We start from the raw sequence: 20,937 nt of genomic DNA, 5'->3' as shown, positions 1-20,937 counted from the left end.
ACTACAAGCATGTGGCTCTTGTGTTGTTGTTCAGTCATTTTTCACTTGTGTCTTACTCTGTGACCCCATTTGAGGTTTTCTTGGCAAAGATCCTGGAGTAGTTTGCCATTTCCTTCTCCAGTTCATTTTCACTGATGAGGAAACTGAGGCAAACAGAGTGAAGTGACTTGCCCAGGGTCACACAGCTAGTAAGTGTGTCTTGAGGCCAGATTTGAACTAAGGAAAATGAGTTTTCCTGACTCCAGGCACAGTGTTCTGCGCACTATGACACCACCTGGCAGGCCCCCTTGTCATTGTACTATGCTTCCAAAAGATAAAAACATGATGATAGGGGCCAGGGAGAGAAAAATCACCATTGGAGCTACAGAGAAAGGAGAAAAATAAACTCTGGGACAGAGCTGTGTTTGCTCCCCAAAGTATGAGACCCCAGGCTGCAACAAGACCTGCTGTTGGACCAAGTTTCCAGAAATACCCTGTCCAAGGGTGTGCTGATAAATGTTTAACAACCACCTCTCTGAGGAAAAAAATACACACGACACTCTTATCAGCTTAATCTGTACAGGTAACATTTCCCCATCACTTTCTTAAATCTAGACAATCAATAAAACAAGAAATCAAGCCCTGATTTATAACATTTGTTGATTTGTAAAATGTAAATGTTCACACTGAAAATTTAACTATCAGCTCTCAGGGGTCTATAAGAGCTAATTCTAGCACACCCATGGCCTTGTCTCTGCAATGATCTCCACAGTGTAAAAAAGTGATTGATCACAATCTAGGGTAGGGAATCAATACAGAGAATTCATCATACAGAGATTTCAGGATGTCCAACACCTCAGATGGAGAAAAAAAATCCCATCTTTATTTCAATATTATAGGGTTTCTATGCAATATTTGTACTTAATATTATGCATTTAAAAATGTGATTCTGAGACAGGGCCTAGAGGCATCACCTGCCTGAGACCAAAGGGATCCAAGACAGACGAATGGTTAAGAAGCCTTGATATAGGGTTTGAGTGTTAACCACTTGCTAACACTAGCTCCCTCAGTCCTGCTGAGGTATGGAAGCTGTGTTGTACAATGGTTAGATAACAATGCTTGTCAGCAGAAGGATACACTTGAAATCTGTGATTTAGGTCCTGTAATGACCCCCTTTTTGGTCCAGGGTGAACCAACCTTCCTACAACTTCATACTGTGTTTTGGTTTGCGGTTTTATGGCTAAAAAGCATGAGGCAGAAATAAAGTGAAATAAACTTTGTGTTGGGGATTCCTTCATGACACAAAGGGCCTTTCCCAGGATCACTTTGGGAATTTCTTATGCCTCTCATTGGGCCCCACCCAAAGAATCTGGGAAATTGAGGACCTGTTATTAAACCCCCGGGTTTGACCAACTCAACTTGCAAACACATAGTTCTCTTCATCATGTTGCAGTTTCTCCAGTGCCCAGAAGATGGCAGCAGATTTCTGCCTCTAAAGTTTAGTCAATAAGTATTTATGAAGCACTTACTAATAGTAGGCTAGGTACCTGAGTGGGTAGAGCACTGGGTCTAAAGTCAGGAAGACTTGAATTCAAATCCAGCCTCAGTCACTTACTAGCCCTGTGACCCTAAGCAAGTCACTTTACCCTGTTTGCCTCGGTTTCCTCACTTATAAAATGAGCTGGAGAAGGAAATGGCAAACTACTCCAGTATATTTGCCAAGAAAACCCCATGGACAGTGTTGGCATGCTATGGTCCATGGGGTCACAGAGTCAGAAACAAATGAACAATTTCCTGACTATTTGGGGGGCTGTAGTGACCTCATCACCAAGGGCTTCAATTCTTCAGGATATCTTCATCCGCCTTAGTACATCCCCATCCTTGCCATGCCCTATCCATTCTTCCGCTACAATATTTCTCAAACCCATGCTTTCATTTGTCCTCTCACTTCCATCACTTTATTTTAATGGCACCTGTAGCTGCCTGACTGGATTCCCTAATTCTGGCTTCTCTCCTCTCAAGTGTATTCTGCACACCACTGCCAAAGGAACCTTCCTAATATGTAATTCTGACCATCACTCCCTTTCACAAAGACCTCCATAACTCCCCATTACCTTTAGGATAAAATATAAGCTCCTCCTAGTATTTTAAACACTGTCCCCCATCATCTAGTTCTGCTTTACCATCTCAGCCAATCTGACCAACATGTTCTTCCCTGATTTTCCATTGTTATCCCTTGGTTCTGCTATCTCCTAACCTCCTCAGGTCAATCTGTGAAAACCTCAGTGTCCCTTCATGCCTCAGCTAAAGTGCTGCTTTGCCCATGGATTTTTGAATGATCCTAGTAGCCAGCAGTGATCCCTCCCTCCTTCATCAAAATTCCCTTGCTGTTTGCTAAGTAAAACAGAGTTGTTATATTCCATTTGTATTATGGATATCTCCCTAGATGTAATATCCTGCCCCCCTCCTCCACCACCAAAATAGAAACTCCTTGTGGGCAGGTCATAGGATCCCATTGAGAACCAGACAGGACCCCAGAGGTCATCTAGTCCCATATTCTAATTTAGTGGATGAGGAAGCAGAAACTTAAAGAGCAACTTGCCCAGGGTCATGAGGCAGTGAGTAGCAGAACCAGGATTTGAACCCAGTTCCTATGACTTGGTAGTTAAAATGTTTCCCATGGCACTCCATTGCCTTCTGTAAATTGGGTTGTTGTGTATTTGTAATTGCCCAGCACAATGTGGTGCACATTGGAGATACTTGATCAAATTGGTTTTGATGCTGGAATGCAAGAAAGTTGGGAGTCTCTTCTCTGTCCCAGGGTCACTGTTAGTAGGTATGTCCTGACCTTAGGTCATGGAGAATGATGTCTCCAACCTGAAACCTATTTCCCCCCATGTCTTATGGATCTAATGGGATAAAGGGTGAAAAAGAGAAATCCCCATGAATGGGCTGACACAAGATGGCGCCCCTTCCTAGCCAATATTTTGCCATGTCAGCTCATAAAGAGGAACTCTTTAGATTAATCTCGGTTCCTCCTCCCCATCTCTTCCCCTGATCCTGAGGGTGTCCTGTAAAGGACAATGTGACTGCTGGCACATCTTTGAACCTTTGTTGCCCGCATGTGCCTCCCAAAGAGCCAGGAATGTGAAATCCCTGTCTGTCATGGACACTGGTCTGCAATAGAGCAGGAAAGAGTGCAGTTCTCCTGGTTTTCCAGATCTCTCTCCCTAGAGTAGTAACTGCCCCCCAAATCTCTAGGCTCATGAAACTTTGCCCAGGTGTCAGACCCACTCTTGCTTCCCTCATGTTCATAAATGGCATCAGGTTGGGATATGGTGAATCCAAAAGCTTGATACCTTCCCTTCCCTCTCTTCCCAAAATGCAGGTGAGAACATAGACCTAGGTCTAGAACCTTGAGATGAACTCCAATTTCTCTTCACTTCTCTTCCAAGTCCTCCTCAGATTCAGGGCAATTATTTTGGGTTCTTCCCAGGGACACTGTGGGGTATCAGAAAGGTCACTGGTGTTGGAATCAGACAAGACTGGGTTTGGGTTAGTTTCCTGAAGTAGGTGGGGTGACTCATAGTTCCAATGATGCACTGAAAAATCTGTCAGTTTTCCTTTGTTAGAGAGAGTCTAGACATCAAACCTTGGAAGTTCGGTGCTGAGGGAATTTGGCAGCCACAAGACCAGTGGAGATGTCTTACAGAGACAATGCAATGTTCAGCAGAGAAATGATGCCAAGCACAAAGAAGACAATGCCAGGATTTGAGGGAGGGGTCTTATCATTAAAGAGTGGCCTTATTTTAAAAACAGCTTTGCGAATACCCCTTCTCCCAAAACTCTATTCTTCCCCTCTCTTCTCCTCTCTCCTTTCCTCTCTTTTCTCCTCTCCTAACCCATCCTTTCCCCTCCCTTCTCCTTTCCTGTCTTCTCTTCTTTTCTCTTCCACTCCTCTCACTTTATCTCCCATCCCCTCTCCCCTTGTTCCTCTTCTTTCCTTCCCTCTATTCTCTTCTTCCCTTATCTCCATACCCTCTTGTCCATCCAGCCCTTTTCCCATCTCTCCATCTAGTTATTTTGTGAGGGAACTTAGAAAAAGCACTTGGAAGTCATTGTGAACTAAAGATTAAAGCTTGGCCCCCTTGCAGTTATTTAGCAGACTTTTATTGCCTTGGTGCCTAAAAAGAATTCACCCTTCGTGAAAGCATGAGAAGATCTGGGCAAATGTTGGAACGTCTCCTCGTGATTACAATCAAATGGTCAGGATGGGAAGAAGCCCCCAATGCCATTCATTCTCCTAATATCATTTGCAGAAAGAGCATGGGAGTGACTCCGCCATTAACACCATTAACAGACATTCGCATCCCTGTTTGGTGCCTTATCTGAGAATAGCATTCTGACAGCTTTGAACAATTCTCTCTTGAATCTTTTGGGATGTCTTGTATAATTTCAGATATGCAGTGGAGGGGCAGCTCAGTGGTGCAGTGGAAAAAGCACTGGATTCAGGAAGACCTGATTTCAAATCCTGCCCCAAACACTTGACACTTACTAGCTCTGTGACCCTGGGCAAGTCACTTAACCCTCATTGCCTCCCCCCCTCCCCCCAAAAAACCACATAAACACAAAAACCAGATATGCAGTGGAGATACCTTTTCTTAGGGGGAGAGCTCTTAAGGAGCTATTTCTCTCTGCTAAAGCAGATGATATTTTAGTCACCCAACAACAAGCTCAGTGAGATCTTGCATTTTCTAGACCGTGACCAGCTGTAAAGCTCTGGTCAGCTGGAGAATGGAGGCTCTCAGTGGCCTGTTCTCTTTGCATATTTTTGTAGGCTGACTTTGAGCATATTCTGTTTGCCTAACACAGAGCCTCTCAAGTCCCCTACACTACTACATGGGTGGGGAAGTCTTCTGTCATTGGCTTCCTATATCTTTAAAAGTGGTGATACATGGGGCAGCTAGGTAGTGCAGTAGATAGAGCATCAGCCCTGGATTCAGGAGGACCTGAGTTCAAATCCAACCTCATATACTTGACACTTACTAGCTGTGTGACCCTGGGCAAGTCACTTAACCCCTATTGCCTCACAAAAAAATAGTGGTGAGACCTAAAGTGTTTATTCTCTTTCCACTATCACAAAAATGAATGATTTAAAAAAAAAATCTGGACAGTCACATCTCAAGAGTAAAAGACGATCAATGGACACCCTTCATAGGATCATGGGGACAAAAGAACATATATTGATAGTGATGTGGGCAGGAAATTTGGGGTCAAATTGATCGTGAGTCATCCCAAAAGAATTACAAGACTCGGTGACTCAGTTTCCCAAGTTTTATTGCAATGCTGTGAGTGATCACAGGGAGAGAACCAGAAAAATGGAAAGGTATCTCTCGAATAGTGAAAGAAAAGACAGTTATATTTATAGTATTGATAAATTGATTATCAGTCTCATTATAATAATCTCCCCCTTGGGGAGGTACAAGGGAGGGCCTGCCTTACTTATTATAATATTCTCCACCTAGGGGTGTTACAAGGGAGGGCTTATCCTAATTTGGAGTTCCTGGGGTCCTAAGCCAACCCCCAGGTGGGTACCTTTTTCAGTGGAGGTGTGCTTTGGGGATTTACACATCATAAAGTGAATCTGGGGACAAATTTGGCCTTTTCTGCGCATGTCTCTTTCTGTTTCCCATGGCTAGTTTCAAAACATAATCAATTTTCTTTTATTTCTGGTCTGTATTTCTATGGGTTGTCAATTCCTTTATTGTAGTCAGGTCTCCTTGGCCTAGGTCCCTCTGTTCCTGTTATGGGTACTGATTTATGTGGGCACGGGAACCTAGCATAAGTTATCCCTTAACTAGGGTCTGACTCCCTTTTCGAGCTAATATCTGAGTTAAAGCTTGGGTCTTAGGTTTTTCTGTTAACCCTTTTTTCACCTCCTACATTAGATAGGTCATTTGCTCCACCAGTTTTATAGAAACTGAGTCCTAGAGAGGTAAACTGACTAGCTTAAGGTTAGACGGAAAATGAAACATGATCCATGTCCTCTCAGTCTGAATCCAGTGAAAGCTCCTCCTATCCTAAGCTCCCTCTCTACCATGTTTCACTGGGTATCCAAAAAAGCTGAGATCATGAGAAGCACTGTTTCTTCCAACCCCCATCCCACTTTACCTAGATTGGAATTTTAGGATGGTATGGTGTGACAATTAAAAATTTGAGAGACAAAGTTTCTGGTTAATTCAATCATTTTACTAATAAGGCCAGCAGGTTATTAATAAAAGGAGAATCATTGGCCATCTCTCTCAGTCTAAAGACAATCATGACTGTGGGGTTCACAGCTTATATATCCTTGAAACAGCAATCATATCTAATTGGTTAATGTAATTTGGAGGTAAGCTATATTAAGATGAAAGGCTATACCAGACCACCCCCTGCCTTGGGCTATCAATTCAAAGAATACATACCCTTTTCAATGGGTGGGCTGGGTGACCCCTCCCTGAACAGAGAGGCCTTCCTCTCTGGACAGAAGATCTGTCTCCACCCAAGCTTGAGTAGAACATAAGGAACACAAGGAGCTCCCCACCCTAGATTCCTTGCAATCTTGGGTTGGGTCTGACTGTTAAGGGCTAAAATTCTAGCTAGTCTGTCTAAAATATTCAATGAGTGGTCGCCAATAAATTATAAGCTTTAGCAAGAGTTAGACTTTTAAGCGTTTATTAAGGAGAATAAGAATTTGGTAAAGAGAGAAGAAAGGCCTAGATTCCTATCTATTAAAGGGAGAGCGCATTTCTAGCTGCCTTCTCCACCAGCGTCCCCAGGAAAAAGAGCAAGACTGAGCGCCAGTCTCTTCCTTCTTCCTCCCACTAGCCAGCGTCACTTCCTGATGCCAAAGAAAAGACTCCTGGTCTTGCCCTCAAAGACCTTTGCTTCATGGGCGGAACTCTTCTACAGTAAGTCTCTAGCAGGTGGTGTCATTCCAATCGTTACATGACCAAGATGAAGAGATTCAATGCAATCTTATTTCAAGAAGAAGCTGGACCTCTAAAATTCATGGCTTTGGAAGAAGGGGGAAGCTCTGATCTCCCCCAAGATCCCAGTTACTAATAATCATTTCTCAGAGTGGATAAGGGTTGTCCAAGTTGGAAAGGAACAAATGGGTCATTATCTGCCTCAATGGAGGGAGTATCTACTACAATGACGTCACACTTCCCCTGGGGTATTGGAATATCAAGTAAAGGCTTCCACAAAAGCCTTGATATGATGTCTACCAGTCGTGTAGAGGTGACCTTGAATTCTTGAAGCCTACATAAGCAGGGCACAAATTCTACAAAGTCCTACCAAAGTCCAAAGCTTTCAAATCCTTGAGGACCAGTCTTTCTTGCTTGTGAGATTCTCATGACCAGGAAGTCAGTGTCAAGGTAATGAACTTTTTCAGTGAGAGGAATCCATGAAAGACACCTATTAAGACACAAAAGGGAGTACAACCTATATCTGATGGGTATTCTCACACTGAGAAAAATCACAGATCCTTGAAGAGTTGAAGCAATTATGAAGAGGGGTTGCAATTGTCATTACTGATTCAATTTCAGAGGCAAGGGTCTTGATTCAGCACAAATACCTCAGGGCGATGGGAGTAGAGAGCATGTGAGACTAGAAGCAAGTGTTCATCAACACAGGTCTCATAGTTACCCCTGCTATTTGCTCAAGTCTGGCGGTCCATCCCACCATCATTTTACTCAAAAAGGGCTGCCTAAAATCTTCCTCAAGATGAGTTTGGCATCATCAGCCACGATATGAAGAAAATATGAGTGTATCCTGTAGGTCTTTCCAAAATGGAAGCCAGCACCCATGAGGCCTCCACTCCCAGAGCAGAAGCCCTCAGCCAATTTTAGGAGCTTCTCCATGGCATTCTTCTCCTTAATAAGTGCAATCAAATCCAGAGACTCGATGGGGGCCTTGATCTCTTCCACAGGTCTTCCCAACTTTTGTGCCACCTGGAGAAGAGATGCATCATCCACCCCAAAAACATTTCGATAATGTTTCAGACATTTATCCAGTGTATCTAAGTCATTCAGAAGGAAGCCTGCTAATGGAATAGTGGCCCAAGTGCCAGTCTTCAATGCCTCCAGCCAGATCCTTTCTTGTAGGGCAGCCTTCTTCCTCTCAATTGCAGCCTCTGAAACGTCAGGGAGGGCCAGCAAAAAGGAGTGGCGTTTAAAAGCTGGGAGATCCTTTAACAGGGTTTCCTCCAGTTTGGGGAAGTCATAATCAGTCAAATCAAAGTTAGAGACTAAGAAGACCTGTGCCTCACTCACACCTTCACTGTAGAGGTTTTGCAGACAGTGCTCTCTTATTAACCGCAGAATTCTCTCCTTAGAGAAAGATGTGGGTTTGGACTTCCTTTCATTATCCAAATCTGTGTCTACCTTGGTTCTAACAAAGTAGAACTTCTTTTTCCTCTCTCTTATCTCCTGGACCAGCTTCACATCATTGGTCGTGAATCTTGTAGCTGAAACGATGATGAAGAAATCATACTGGTCGAACTGCACTTGATTCAGATAAGTGTCAGGATGGAAATCAGGGGTCCCAATGCCTGGCAAGTCCCATAGCTTCACATGAGGATATTTAGGGTGCTCATAGGGAATAGCCTTCCTGGTGGTCTCTACAACCCCAGTGTCCGCAGAGTCCTTTTCTTCATGCCCAATTCCTCGAAGGGCATTGATGAAAGTGGACTTCCCAGACCCAGACTCTCCTGTTACAGCAATACTCAAGGGGGCATTTTCTGATGCTTCCAGTGTCTCTTGGATCCTAGAAGCCACCTCTCCTAGTTTGCCCTCCTGCAAGGTTTTCTGGATCCAGGCAATAGTTTCTTCAGGCAAGAGGCTACCATGTGTACTGGTTACCATTCTATAGTATGGCATAAAGGTGGAGGCTAAGCTCTGGAGATTGCCACCACTGAAGGCAGAACCCAATCCCTCCATGATGCCAAATTATAAAGGGACCTGAGAGGGCAAGGGGGGGAAAAGAGCAGATTAGTTCAGTGGTGTCACTGTAAAAGGATTTGTAATGTTAGATGTGAGAAAAATCATTGGATTAGAATCCCCCATCCCCCCAAGAAAACTCCTCATCTTGGAGGGTGCAGCTTTGGTATCCATGCCTCATTAACGCCTTTAGGACTTCCTGTCCTTCTGACTGGAGGGCTGAAGGCTGGGGTAAAGACCTTCTCCCACAGCCTCCATTGAAAGAAAACTCCCAGAACAACCATCTCTTCATTTCCCGACAACTTGAACTCCTTGAACTGGACTCCAAGATGCTCCTCTGCTAAATATCTTCTTCCCCAGGCTCCCCACTCTCAAGCATTTTCAACTTCCTTTTCTGTGTTACCTCCTCCCATTAAACTATAAGCTCCTTGAGGGCAGGGACTATCGTTTCCATTATTTGTATCCCCAGTGCTTAGCCAGTGCCTGGCATATAGTAAGCATTTAATAAATGTCTTTTGACTGAATGACCAGCAGTCAGGACATCTGAGTTTTCCTAATGATTCTGGGTCTTTGGGCAGGGTCTTGGCCTCTCTGGGCCTCAGTTTCCTTATCTGTGAAATGATATGGTCATATTAGACACTCCTTAAGGTCGCCTACAGTCCAAAAACAATGCTACAAACAACACTGGACATAAGTCTGTTTTCTCTCTGCTCCCAGGACTTAAGGGTCTTCACCATTAGAGAGCCAAAAGTTCACCCTTCAGTGATTGAGATGAGTTACATGTCTCCTTTATATTTATAGAATTTCAAGTTGGAATGGCCTTCCCACATGACTTCTATTGACCTTGGCTGCCAAGATAACATCAGGGCACCAATGGCTAGTCTTTCTTCCCAGTCAGAAATACCCAGCTCTTGAATACCTTAGCATCCCAGACTAAGAATTCTCTTATCTCCAACAGACCCAACAAGTGTTTAACCAAACCTTGAGCTTAGTGGCAACACAAGGTCAGCTTATCTCACTGCAGTTCAGAATTCCTGAGCTCAAGAGATCCTCCAGCCACAGACTCCCTTCCTGTGGGAATTATCAATGGGAAAGGCACGTGGGACCCTGGGCAAGACATTTCACTTTTGGATGCCTCAGGTTCCAGATATGGAAAATAGGGATGATATTAGCACCTGACTCCCAGGGTTGTTGTGAGGACCCAGTGAGATCATTATCAAGTGTTTAGAATAGTGCCTGGCACATAATGGGTGCTATAGACATGTTAGCTGTACTTATTGTCCCTATTCTCCACCATAAAGACTGTGTGCTTTGGTGCAAGACTGTGACTCAGCTCTACATCCAGATGGTCCCATATTGATTATTCTTATTTTTGGCTTCTATTGAATAAATGTTATAATCCTTCCTGCTTTTGCTTTGATTGAAACCAATTTACTGCCACTGGGAGGTACAATGATGGGGACTCAGGAGCTAGCATGTTGAGAATAGCAGGGAATCTTCCTCTTTTCTCCACCATATGAACCTTCTCTCACGATGAACCAACTTTATCACTGAGATTCAGAGAGAAAGAGAGGTTGAGTTGTAGTTATATTTACATAGCCATGGCCAGCCCTCCTACTCTGGGAATATGAAGATAACTTGGGGTTAGTCAATGAGCCCAGATCAAGAGAGAAAGAAGGGGCAGCTAGGTGGTGCAGTGGATAAGGCGCCAGCCCTGGATTCAGGAGGACCTGAGTTCAAATCCAGCTTCAGACACTTGACACTTACTAGCTGTGTGACCCTGGGCAAGTCACTTAACCCGCATTGCCCTACAAAAAAAAAAAGAACAAGAAAGAAGAATGACTGGGTGGGGGGCAACTAGGTGGCACAGTGGATAAAGCACCGGTCCTGGATTCAGGAGGACCTGAGTTCAAATCCTGATTCAGACACTTGACACTTACTAGCTGTGTGACCCTGGGCAAGTCGCTTAACCCCAATTGCCCCACCAGAGAGAGAGAGAGAGAGAGAGAAAGAGGGGGGATAAGGGGGTTGGAAACAGACAGACCAATACACACACACACACACACACACACACACACACACACACACACTGAGGCATGTGTGGAGAGATGGTGTAGGCACCACATCAAGCACCTAGCCAGAGAATGATATTGCCAGACTATGTGGGTCTGAGACCACGCCCAGGCCACATCTTTATGAAGACATAGGCATTATATTGATTACGTTTGTATCTGACAGTAAACAAAAAGATATTACCAAAAAAATTGGTTGATTAAACTGGGATCAAGAAAGTTCACAGAAGGCTGCAATAATGGATCAATTCAGATAAGCTGAAATTTAACAGAGCTAAATGTAAAGTCATTCAAAAAATCAACTGCATAAGAAAAAAAACAGATGTAGCCATTTAGCAAATGCCTGTCAGTGCATTGCATTGTAGTAGGCAGTGGGAGAGAGAAAAAGGTTAGGTAAAGCAGAATCCCGAACCTCATGGTATACACAGCATGAAAGCGGGATAAGACATAGAGCAGATAACCATAAAATAAAATCACAAGTGATAAGAACATGGGAGCACTGCAAAATAAAATGTCCTGTGAACTCCTTCTGATATTAGCCAGCCAATGCAATCTTAGAATAAATTCATGATGACATGGTGTCCCCAGTGAGAGAGGTGCAAGTCCTCCCCAGCTCAGGTCACATTTGGAAAATTGTGCACACTGAAGATTGCCACATTTCAGGAAAGATATTTCTAAGCTGGAAAAAACGGGAAGAGGGTCAATAGGAGGAGAGTCAACAAGGAACCTGGAAACCATGTCACTGAGATATATATCAGTTGAAGAAATAAGGGACGTCTAGCTTGAAGAAAAGGTTCCTAGATGTCATAAAATGTGATTTCAAGGAAGGCCATGTGGAAGATGGATAAGGAGGAACAAAGAGAAATCTTTGTTCTCCCTGTGAGGAAAAACCCAACAGTTGACACTGTCCAAAAAACAAAGGATCTGCCCTCCCGAAATGATGATTCCCCACTCCTTCAGGTCTGGAAATAGGCTGTACTGGGGATGTTGCAGAGGGGATAGGACCTCTAAAGTTCTTTTCAACACTGCATTTCTATGATCCAATGATTCCGAAATGCAAAGACAAAAATAATATGGAGAAGATTGCTTTTCCTCTCCTCTCTACTTCCATGCCTTCCTCTCCTTTCTGTCCTTTGCTTCTTACCTTCCTGTTTCCCCCTTCCTCTTCTTTTTCCTCTTCCTTCCTCTTTGTTTCCCTTTCCTGTCCCCACTTCCTCTTCTTTACCCTTCCTTTTCTCTTCCCTATCCCTTGCCTTTGCACTCCATTTCAAATCCAGTGTTCAAATTACTCAGAACCAATTCATGGGAGGAGACAATAAAACAATAGGAGCTGGTATGACATGACACACACATCTTTGTGAGCCACAGGTAAACTTTTAAAATTGTTTCCTTTCTCTATATCTATTTGCTCTTCTTCTACCCCACCTCCCTTCTATGTCCCCAGCTATATGGTATACTGGATAGAGTGTTTGACTTGAAGTTAGGAAGACCTGAGTTCAAATCCTGTCTCTGGCATGAACTAGCCGTGTCATCTAGGGCAAGTCAAGTCATTGCTTTGAGTCTCATTTTCATTTGTAAAGTGAAAATAATAATTGCTCTTGTCTTAAAGGATTCTTGTAACGATCAAATGAGATAACATGTGAAGCATTTTACAAACTTTAACTTTTAATTTTTTTTTTTTGGTGAGGCAATTGGGGTTAAGTGACTTGCTTAGGGTCATACAACTAGTAATTGTTAAGTGTCTGAGGCTGGATTTGAACTCAGGTCCTCCTGAATCCAGGGCCAGTGCTCTATCCACTGTGCCATTTAGCTGCCCCAACATTTAATTTAAAAAAATTTTTTAAGTAGTGGTGATGGTGGCAGAGGTAGTAGTATTAATATCTCCACATCTGTAACTCTGATACACTTTCCCACCTAACTACTCTCTGGCAATTTTATATTATTGAAATTAGTCTAGTGGTGATGGGCTATTGTCCTCTCTTTCCTTTGTATGTGTGGGTGTTTGTGAGTGTAGAACACTATACATAATACCACATATCGAAAAAGCATTTTAGTTAATTTTACTGAACTTTGTTTCCTTTCCCTCTTTTTTATTTTCCATTACAAAGTTTGGCTCTCTGGAAGGGGAAGTGGGAAGGGATACACTGGGAAACATGGATCATGTCAAATTAAAAGTTATCAATAAAAATTATTATGAAAAGACATTATGTGACTGCGAAGGAACAAAGGAAGGACAATATCAAGTCAACAAGGCAAAGCAACAAGCATTTTTTTTTCAATTTTATTATTTATTTTTAGCATTTAAATTTTTTTTTTGAGTTCCAAATTCTCTTCCTCCCTCTAGCCCTTACCTCACCCATGGAGAGGGCAAACAATATGGTATCAATTATGGATGTCAAATCATGCAAGACATATTTGCATGTGAGCCATGTTGCCAAAAATGCAAGAAAAACAAACTGAAAACAACTATACTTCAATCTGCAGTCAGAGTTGATCTGTTCTCTCTGGAGGTAGATCGCTTTTTTCATCATGAGTCTTTTGGAATTGTCTTAGATCATTGTTCTGATCAGAGTTAGTAAGTCTTTCGCAGCTGATCACTTTTACAATATTGCTGTTACCACATACAATAATCTCCTGGCCACTTCACCCCGCATCAATTCCCAGAGGTCTTCCCGGATTCTTCTGAAGCCATCCCTCTAATCATTTGTTCTATTTGTAAAACATCTTTTTAAAATTTATTTCATTAAATATTTCCCAATTACATGTAATTTTTAACATTAATTTTTTTAAATTTTGAGTTCAAAATTTTTTTCCCACCCTTGGGAATGTAAGAGATAGGATATCAATTATATATGTAAAGTCATGCAAAATATATTTCCATATTAGCCATTTTGCAAAAGACAACACACACACAAAGAAATTGAGAAAAGTATATTTCAATATGCACTCAAAGTTCATCCATTGTCTCTGTGGAGGTAGAGAGCATTTTTCATCATGGGTCCAGAATTGTCTTGGATCATTGTCTTGATGACTGTAGCCAAGTCTTTCACCCTTGATCATCATTACAATATTGCTGTTACTATGTACAATGTTCTTCTGTTTCTGCTCACTTCATTCTGCATCAGTTTATACAAGTCTTTCCAGATTTTTCTGAAACTACCCCCCTCATCATTTCTTATAACAACCATTTATTATGTGCCTATTATGTATGAGGAATCGACAAAATTTTATAAGGGAAATGAAATATGAAAAGGGCAATCAACAGCTTAACTCATGATCAGAATTTTTATGTTTCCCCTCCATTAGAATTTTAATCAAACTAGCATTAATAGGTATAAAGGGGAATGGGCAAAAATTTTTTTTTTAAAAAGGGGGGAATGGGCCTGGCTAGTCCTACCAAAGGTCATTGCTCTAGGCCCACCTTCTCCTCTATTTTTCTGGAAGGCCCATGTTTGTCCAGTGTCCTTCAAACAGAGGTTTCCCACACTTTTCTGAGGAGAATTTTAGCATCATTGGCCACTGTCTCAAGGAAGTACAGGCGTGTATAGTAACTCTTTCTGAAGTAGAGGCCAGTGGCGAGTAGACCTCCATTCACTGAGCAGAATATCTCAGCACATCTCAACAGTTTGTCACTGATGCTTTCATCCCTCCTAATTGTCAACAGATGTGGAGACTTGATAAGGGCTTTCACCTCTTCCACAGGTCTATTTGATGACTTGGAGATCTTAAGAAGAGAAGCATCATCCACCCCAAATTTTCTTTGATAACTGGTCAAATGCTTCTCTAATTGGGCAATATCATCTTCTCTAATGACGCCCACGAAAGGGATAGTGGAACAAATGCCAGTCTTCAAGGCCTCCCGCCAGATCCTGCACTGAATATGAGCTCTCTTTTGATCAATTATATCCTCAGAAATATTGGGCAGGGACAGAAAAAAGACGTGGCGTTTGTGGTCTGGAAGCTCTTTTGCCAAAATATCCTTCAGTTTAGGGAAATCATAGGATCCTAAGTCAAAGTTGGAAATTAAAAAGACTTGTGGCGCCTCAATCTGTGCTTCCCGAAGATGCTGTAGGCAGTTCTTTTCTATCTTCTGCAAAACATTCTCCTTATTGAAAGATTTGGGCTTAGACCTACTTTCATTATACAAATCGATATCTACTTTGGTTCTAACAAAGTAAAACTTCTTCCCCATGTCTCGGATCTTCTGGCCAAGCTTCACATCATTGACTCGAAATCTTGATGAAGATATGATGAAAAAGAAATCATAGCGACTGAAGTTGACTTGTTCTAGATAACTCTCTGGTTGGAAATTAGGGGTCCCAATGCCTGGCAGGTCCCATAGCTTTACATTGGGAAATTCTGGGTGTTCATAAGAAGTAATGTTTGTGGTGGTTTCCACAACCCCCGTGCTAGCAGCATCCTCATCTTCATGCCCAACCCCCCGGAAGACATTGATGAAAGTGGACTTTCCTGTACCCGACTCCCCTGTCAGTGCAATGTTCAGGACAGCATTATCTATCTCTTCAATTATTTCATTGATTATAGATACTGTATTTTCGAGTCTCCCCTGATTCAGGGTTGATTTGATCAAAGTGATTTTTTCTTCAGGCAGGAAGCCTATCCCCCCAGTATCTTTATTGTTACAATCACATGTCATATTTGAAGTCGAACTCTTTGGGTTTTCTTCAGATGGTAAAGAAGAGGATGAATGGCTCATGACTGGTCAGTGAAGATGTCTGAAGAAAGGAAAGAATAAGAAAAGTGAAGGAGAGCAGGCCATCTAAGTGACCTTTAGAATCAGCTGATACCAAAGCAAGCTGGAAAGACAAGTGTCAAGAGAGGCCAAGTTATGGGTTTGTCTCCTGGAATATTAATCTGTCTCCCTCAATTCCATAAGTGTGTTTTATACTCTTCTTTAACCTTCATTTTGTACTTTGTCAGTGGTCAGTAAGTTGTGGTGGTGGTTTTCATTACCTCTGCTAGTCTGAGCTTTGGGGTAAAGGGGAATATCATTCTGGCCTTACAGTTCCACAGTTGTGCTTGGTAAAACTACCCAAAGTCAAGTCAAGTACAGAGGCATTTATTAAAGACTTACTAAATTGGAGTGGAGTGTATAGCAGAGTACCAGAAGCAGCACAGTGGGTTCCTCTCCACAGACTCCTCCAGGTAGATATAGAAGAAGCAGCAGATGAAATCCTGAGGCAGAAATTCAGAAGAAGTCACAGTGAGTCATTTTCCTAGCCCATAAAAGCATATGGAGACACTTAGGGAGGTCTTCAGACACTGGGGATGACTCAGGCCAAGACCATCCAGGTGGAACACCCCAGCACCCAGAGAGAGGCTGTCCATCCAGACAAGAGAAGGTCCCACACTCATTCTGGGATGCCACTAGACCCATAACAGGGCACCAACAGGGACTAGTGCAAGCTGACTGCATTGTTGCCCTCTACCTAACCAAGGTAGAAATTCCAGACCAAAGGGAAGCCCATACTTCTGTCCCTCTGAACCAACAGAGTTTTCCATCTGGCTGATGTGGCCGAGTCCAGTGGTGGTCTGCTCTTGCTCAGATCCAAACTCAAGTCACCAACTTGCAGGGCTTAGAACAGGGACCAGCCTGCCCTGCATCATTGATAATCTTCAGGTCCTCAGGCTGTCCCTGACTTCAATATCCAAAGAGAGCAGGAAGAAAACCAGTCCCAATCTTCCCTTCAGGAGTGTGACTGAATCCAGCCCTAACATCAAGTCATGAAGTAGACTAGAAGAATGGGCAAACAAATCAAGAATTCCACCATGATGAGCTCTTGTGGTTGTAGTGATGATCAAAACCACAAACCCAGAAGAAGAGAATTACTCTAAAACATTTACAAGGAAAACACAGCTCAGGTGCTAACTCAACTAAAATTGTTGGAAGAGATGAAGCTAGAGTTTTAAGAATTTAAAATGTTTTTAGAAATAGAATGAAATATTTCTGGTGCCAAGATGATGAATGAAGAAGGAACCCTCTGAAGCTCTCCCAAATTTCCCCTCCAAACAGATATAAAACTGCCTCTTAATCATTCCAGGAGCAGGGAAGCAGCCTACCAGCCCAAAAGGAAAGGTTTGTCTTACCTGGGGTTGGGGGGGAAATGAGGTCCAAGAGCAGCAGCAGAAGCTACTTCTGGGTTCACATCAGGGAGCCTGAAGCAGGGCTCTGAGCCCAAGGCAAATCAGTGAGGCTCCATCCACATGCAAACCACCAGCCCCTTAGGCAAGTAAGCAGTCTGGGCAGACTAGAAGGGACCCTCACTAGGCACCCCACAGCTAGCACAGACTACCAGGGAGGCCTTGACCCCACTGCTGACCAGTAGTGAAGCCCTACCCAAGGCTGAGCAACAGCAAGTTTGCACCCCTGGGATCTCCCAGCAGAGAGACCCTTTCCTGGGCAAACCAGCAGCAGGGGCTCCAACCCTCAGCAGATCTGCAACAAAATTACCCTTCCAGGGCCTGCTAGCAGAGGGACTCAGTTACCAAAGCAACCCAGGAGCAGGGCTCCCACACTTGGGCAGATTTGCAACAAAATGATTCCTCCCGGACCTGCTAACAGAGCAACCCAGCAGCAAAGCACCACCTCTGGGGCCAACCAACAACAAGATCACCCCTTCAAGGCCACCTATCAGAAATACTTTGTTAACTTTTGCAACCCAGCACCAAGACACGACTCCCTGGAGAAGGTCAACCCACACCTAGGGAAGGCCAAAAGGGAGTTCTAACCAGTCCCACAATAGCAGTCAGAAGGGAAGCTTACTCTACAGATAAAGCAAGCAGCTAAGCCCTGAAGCCCAGTGAAAGTTACCAGTAAGACCCAGAGTCTCAGCACAAAAACTTGGGACAGTATAGGAATAGAGCCCAACTCTCTCATAAAAACATCCAGGCACAAAAATGAGCAAAAATACCCCCCAAAAGCTTGACTATTTACTGTTACTACAGTGATAGGGAAAATCAAGGCATAAACATAGAGGAGGATGAGAGAAATGAAATAGTGTCACGCCAGAAAACTGTTGTTATCTCAGAAGAAGGAGACAGGGAGGGAGTATGGGTAAGGAAGGAGAACTGCAGAAAGGGGCCTCAAGGCTAAAAGGGAGTCTTGCAGGCAGCTAGAAATAGATGATAGAAGGGGACCTCAAAGCCAGTAGTCTAGCTAGTTTGTTCTGCACTTGCTTATACATATTAACTATTAATACCCCAAAGTTATAGACTGCTGCCATCTTCAAACATGTGATGTATGGAACAGGAGGGGGGACATGTTAAGGGGAAATATGTAGAGGTGTTCCAGGTAGATCATACACCTCTTAGTCCTCAACCAATGAGATGAAGAGGGGATGGACCTCGTTTTGTTTTGTTTTATGGTGCAATGAGGCTTAAGTTACTTGCCCAGAATCACATAGCTAGTTAGTGTCAAGTGTCTGAGGCTGGACTTGAACTCAGGTCCTCCTGAATCCAGGGCCCCATGCTTTATCCACTGAGTCACCTACCTGCCCTGAGGGGAGGGACTTTGCATTAGATTTAAAGATAAAAAGAGAAGTTTGCTGTGGCAAAGCATGGCACTTTTCTTTATAGTGCATGCCCATTTCTTGCAAGAATGTAATAAAGCCTTCATATATTCACCAAAAGGGAAAGTCTCATATTTTTATTTCTAACAGAGGACAATAATAACAAAATGGCTGCAGGTGAAACTTTGAAGAAAAATGTATATTGGTCTCAACCCAAAAAGAATTCCTAGAAGAGCTTAAAAAGGACTTTAAAAAGCAAATTAGAGAAGTATAAGAAAAATTGGAGAAATAAATAAGAGCAATGCAAGAGAACCATGAAAAAGATATACAAAAATTTACTGAGGAAAATAACCCCCCAAAACCAGAATTACCCAAACGGAAAAGGAAGTACAAAAGGTCACTGAAGAAAAGAATTCTTTAAAAATTAGAATTGAAAAAAATGGAAACTAATGACTCTATGAGACATTAAGATACAATAAAACACAATTTTTAAAAAATAGAAGAAAATGTGAAATTTCTCACTGGAAAAACAACTGACCTAGAAAATAGATATGGGAGAGAAAATAAGAATTATTGGGGGCAGCTAGGTGACACAGTGGATAAAGCACCAGCCCTGGATTCAAGAGGACTTGAGTTCAAATTCGACCTCAGACACTTGACAGCTATGTGACCCTGGGCAAGTCACTTAACCCTCATTGCCCCATGAAAGAAAAAAAAAGAAAGAAAGAAAGAAAAAGGAAAAGAACAAAAAGAATTATTGGACTACCTGAAAGCCATGATTTTTTAAAAAGCCTGGATAACATCTTTCAAGAAATTATCAAAGAAAACTGTCTTGATATATTAGAATTAGAGGGCAAAATAGAAATTAAAAGAATCCACAGGGGCAGCTAGGTGGCTCAGTGGATAAGACACCAGCCTTGGATTCAGGAGGACCTGAGTTCAAACTCAGCCTCAGACACTTACTAGCTGTGTGACCCTGGGCAAGTCACTTAACCCCCATTGCCCTGGAAAAAAAAAAGAAAGAAAGAAAGAATCCAATGATCACCACCTGAAAAAGATCACAAAAATGAAAACTCCCAAGAACATCATAGCCAAAATTCAAAGCTCAAAGATCAAGGAGAAAGCATTAAAAGCAGCCAAAAACAAACAACTCAAATATGATGGAACTACAGTCAGAATCACATAACATTTGGCAGCTTCCATATTAAAGAACTACAGGGCTTAGAATATGATATACCAGAAGGAAAAGGAGTTAGCTTTACAACCAAGAATCAGCTACTCAGTAAAATTGAATATAATCTTTCAGGGGAAAATGGATATTTAATGAAGTAGAGCACTTTTGAGCATTTTTGATTAAAAGGCCAGAGTTGAATAAAAAATTTGACCTCTAAATCCAAGAATCAAGGGAAACATAAAAAGTTAAAAAAGAAAGAAAAACCAAGAAATTCAATAAAATTAAACTGTTTATAAGAATAATTAAAAGGAGTATATGTAGATTAAGGATGTGGTTATAAGGTGATATTGATAGGATGAGACCCCCAAAAACAAAATAAAGGGATAAGAAAGAAATTGCATGGAAGAAGGAGGGGAGTAAAACTATCCCATAAAAAAGAGGCATGAAAGAACTGTTATAATGAAGGGGAAAATGGGGGTTGTGGGGTTCAGGCAAAGATTAAACCTTATTCTCATCAAAGTTGGCTCAAAGAGGAAATAACAAACACACTCAGGTGTATATAGAAATTTATCTTACCCTATAAGGAAGTTAAAAAAGGGACATAGCAGCAGCTAGGTGGCGCAGTGGATAGAGCACCAGCCCTGGAGTCAGGAGGACCTGAGTTCAAATTTGGCCTCAGACACTTGACACTTACTAGCTGTGTGACCCTGGGCAAGTCACTTAACCCCATTGCCACACACACACACACACACACACACACACACGCACACACATGCACACAAAAGAAAGGAAAAAAGGGACAGGGATAATAGAAGGGGGTTGGGGGGACTGATACTAGGGAGGGGATATTGGGGAAAGTGGTGATCATAAGTAAACCGCTTCTGAGGAGGGAGGGTGGGATACAAGTGGAGGGGATAAATAGGTGAAAATAGCATGGAGAAAAATAAACAGTTATCCTAACTATAAATGTGAATGGAATGAACTCACCCATTAAACAGAAGCAAAAAGCAGAATGGATTAAAAATCAAAATCCTACAACAATTTGTTTACAAGAAACATATTTGAAGCAAAAAGATACACACAGGGTAAATGTAAGGGGCTGGAACAGAATCTATTATGCTTCAGCTGAAGCAAAGAAAGCAGGGTTAGCAGTCATGATTTCAGACAAAGCAAAAGCAAAAAGAGATCTAGTTAAAAGAGAT

The 20,937-nt window shown here is 42.4% G+C and overlaps 1 protein-coding gene across 1 annotated transcript in view; it reads right to left on the bottom strand.

Annotated features, from left to right (window-relative positions):
* Positions 1-6,897: 6,897 nt before the first annotated feature.
* LOC122755313 overlaps positions 6,898-20,937 on the bottom strand; it is a 32,289-nt gene continuing 18,249 nt past the window's right edge. The window contains exons 2-4 of the mRNA XM_044003624.1: positions 16,128-16,228; positions 14,520-15,768; positions 6,898-8,969 (exon numbers count right to left, since the gene is read on the bottom strand). Of these exons, the coding sequence (XP_043859559.1) occupies positions 7,716-8,969; positions 14,520-15,749 (2,484 nt within the window). The 5' untranslated portion in view covers positions 15,750-15,768; positions 16,128-16,228 and the 3' untranslated portion in view covers positions 6,898-7,715. The remainder of the gene's footprint in view (positions 8,970-14,519; positions 15,769-16,127; positions 16,229-20,937) is intronic.

The sequence above is a fragment of the Dromiciops gliroides genome, chromosome 4 (genome assembly GCF_019393635.1).
Source record: "Dromiciops gliroides isolate mDroGli1 chromosome 4, mDroGli1.pri, whole genome shotgun sequence".
NCBI classification, from domain to species: Eukaryota; Metazoa; Chordata; class Mammalia; order Microbiotheria; family Microbiotheriidae; genus Dromiciops; species Dromiciops gliroides.
The sequence above is the reverse complement of the archived record's forward strand: the minus strand, read 5'-3'. Positions and strand labels throughout refer to the sequence as shown.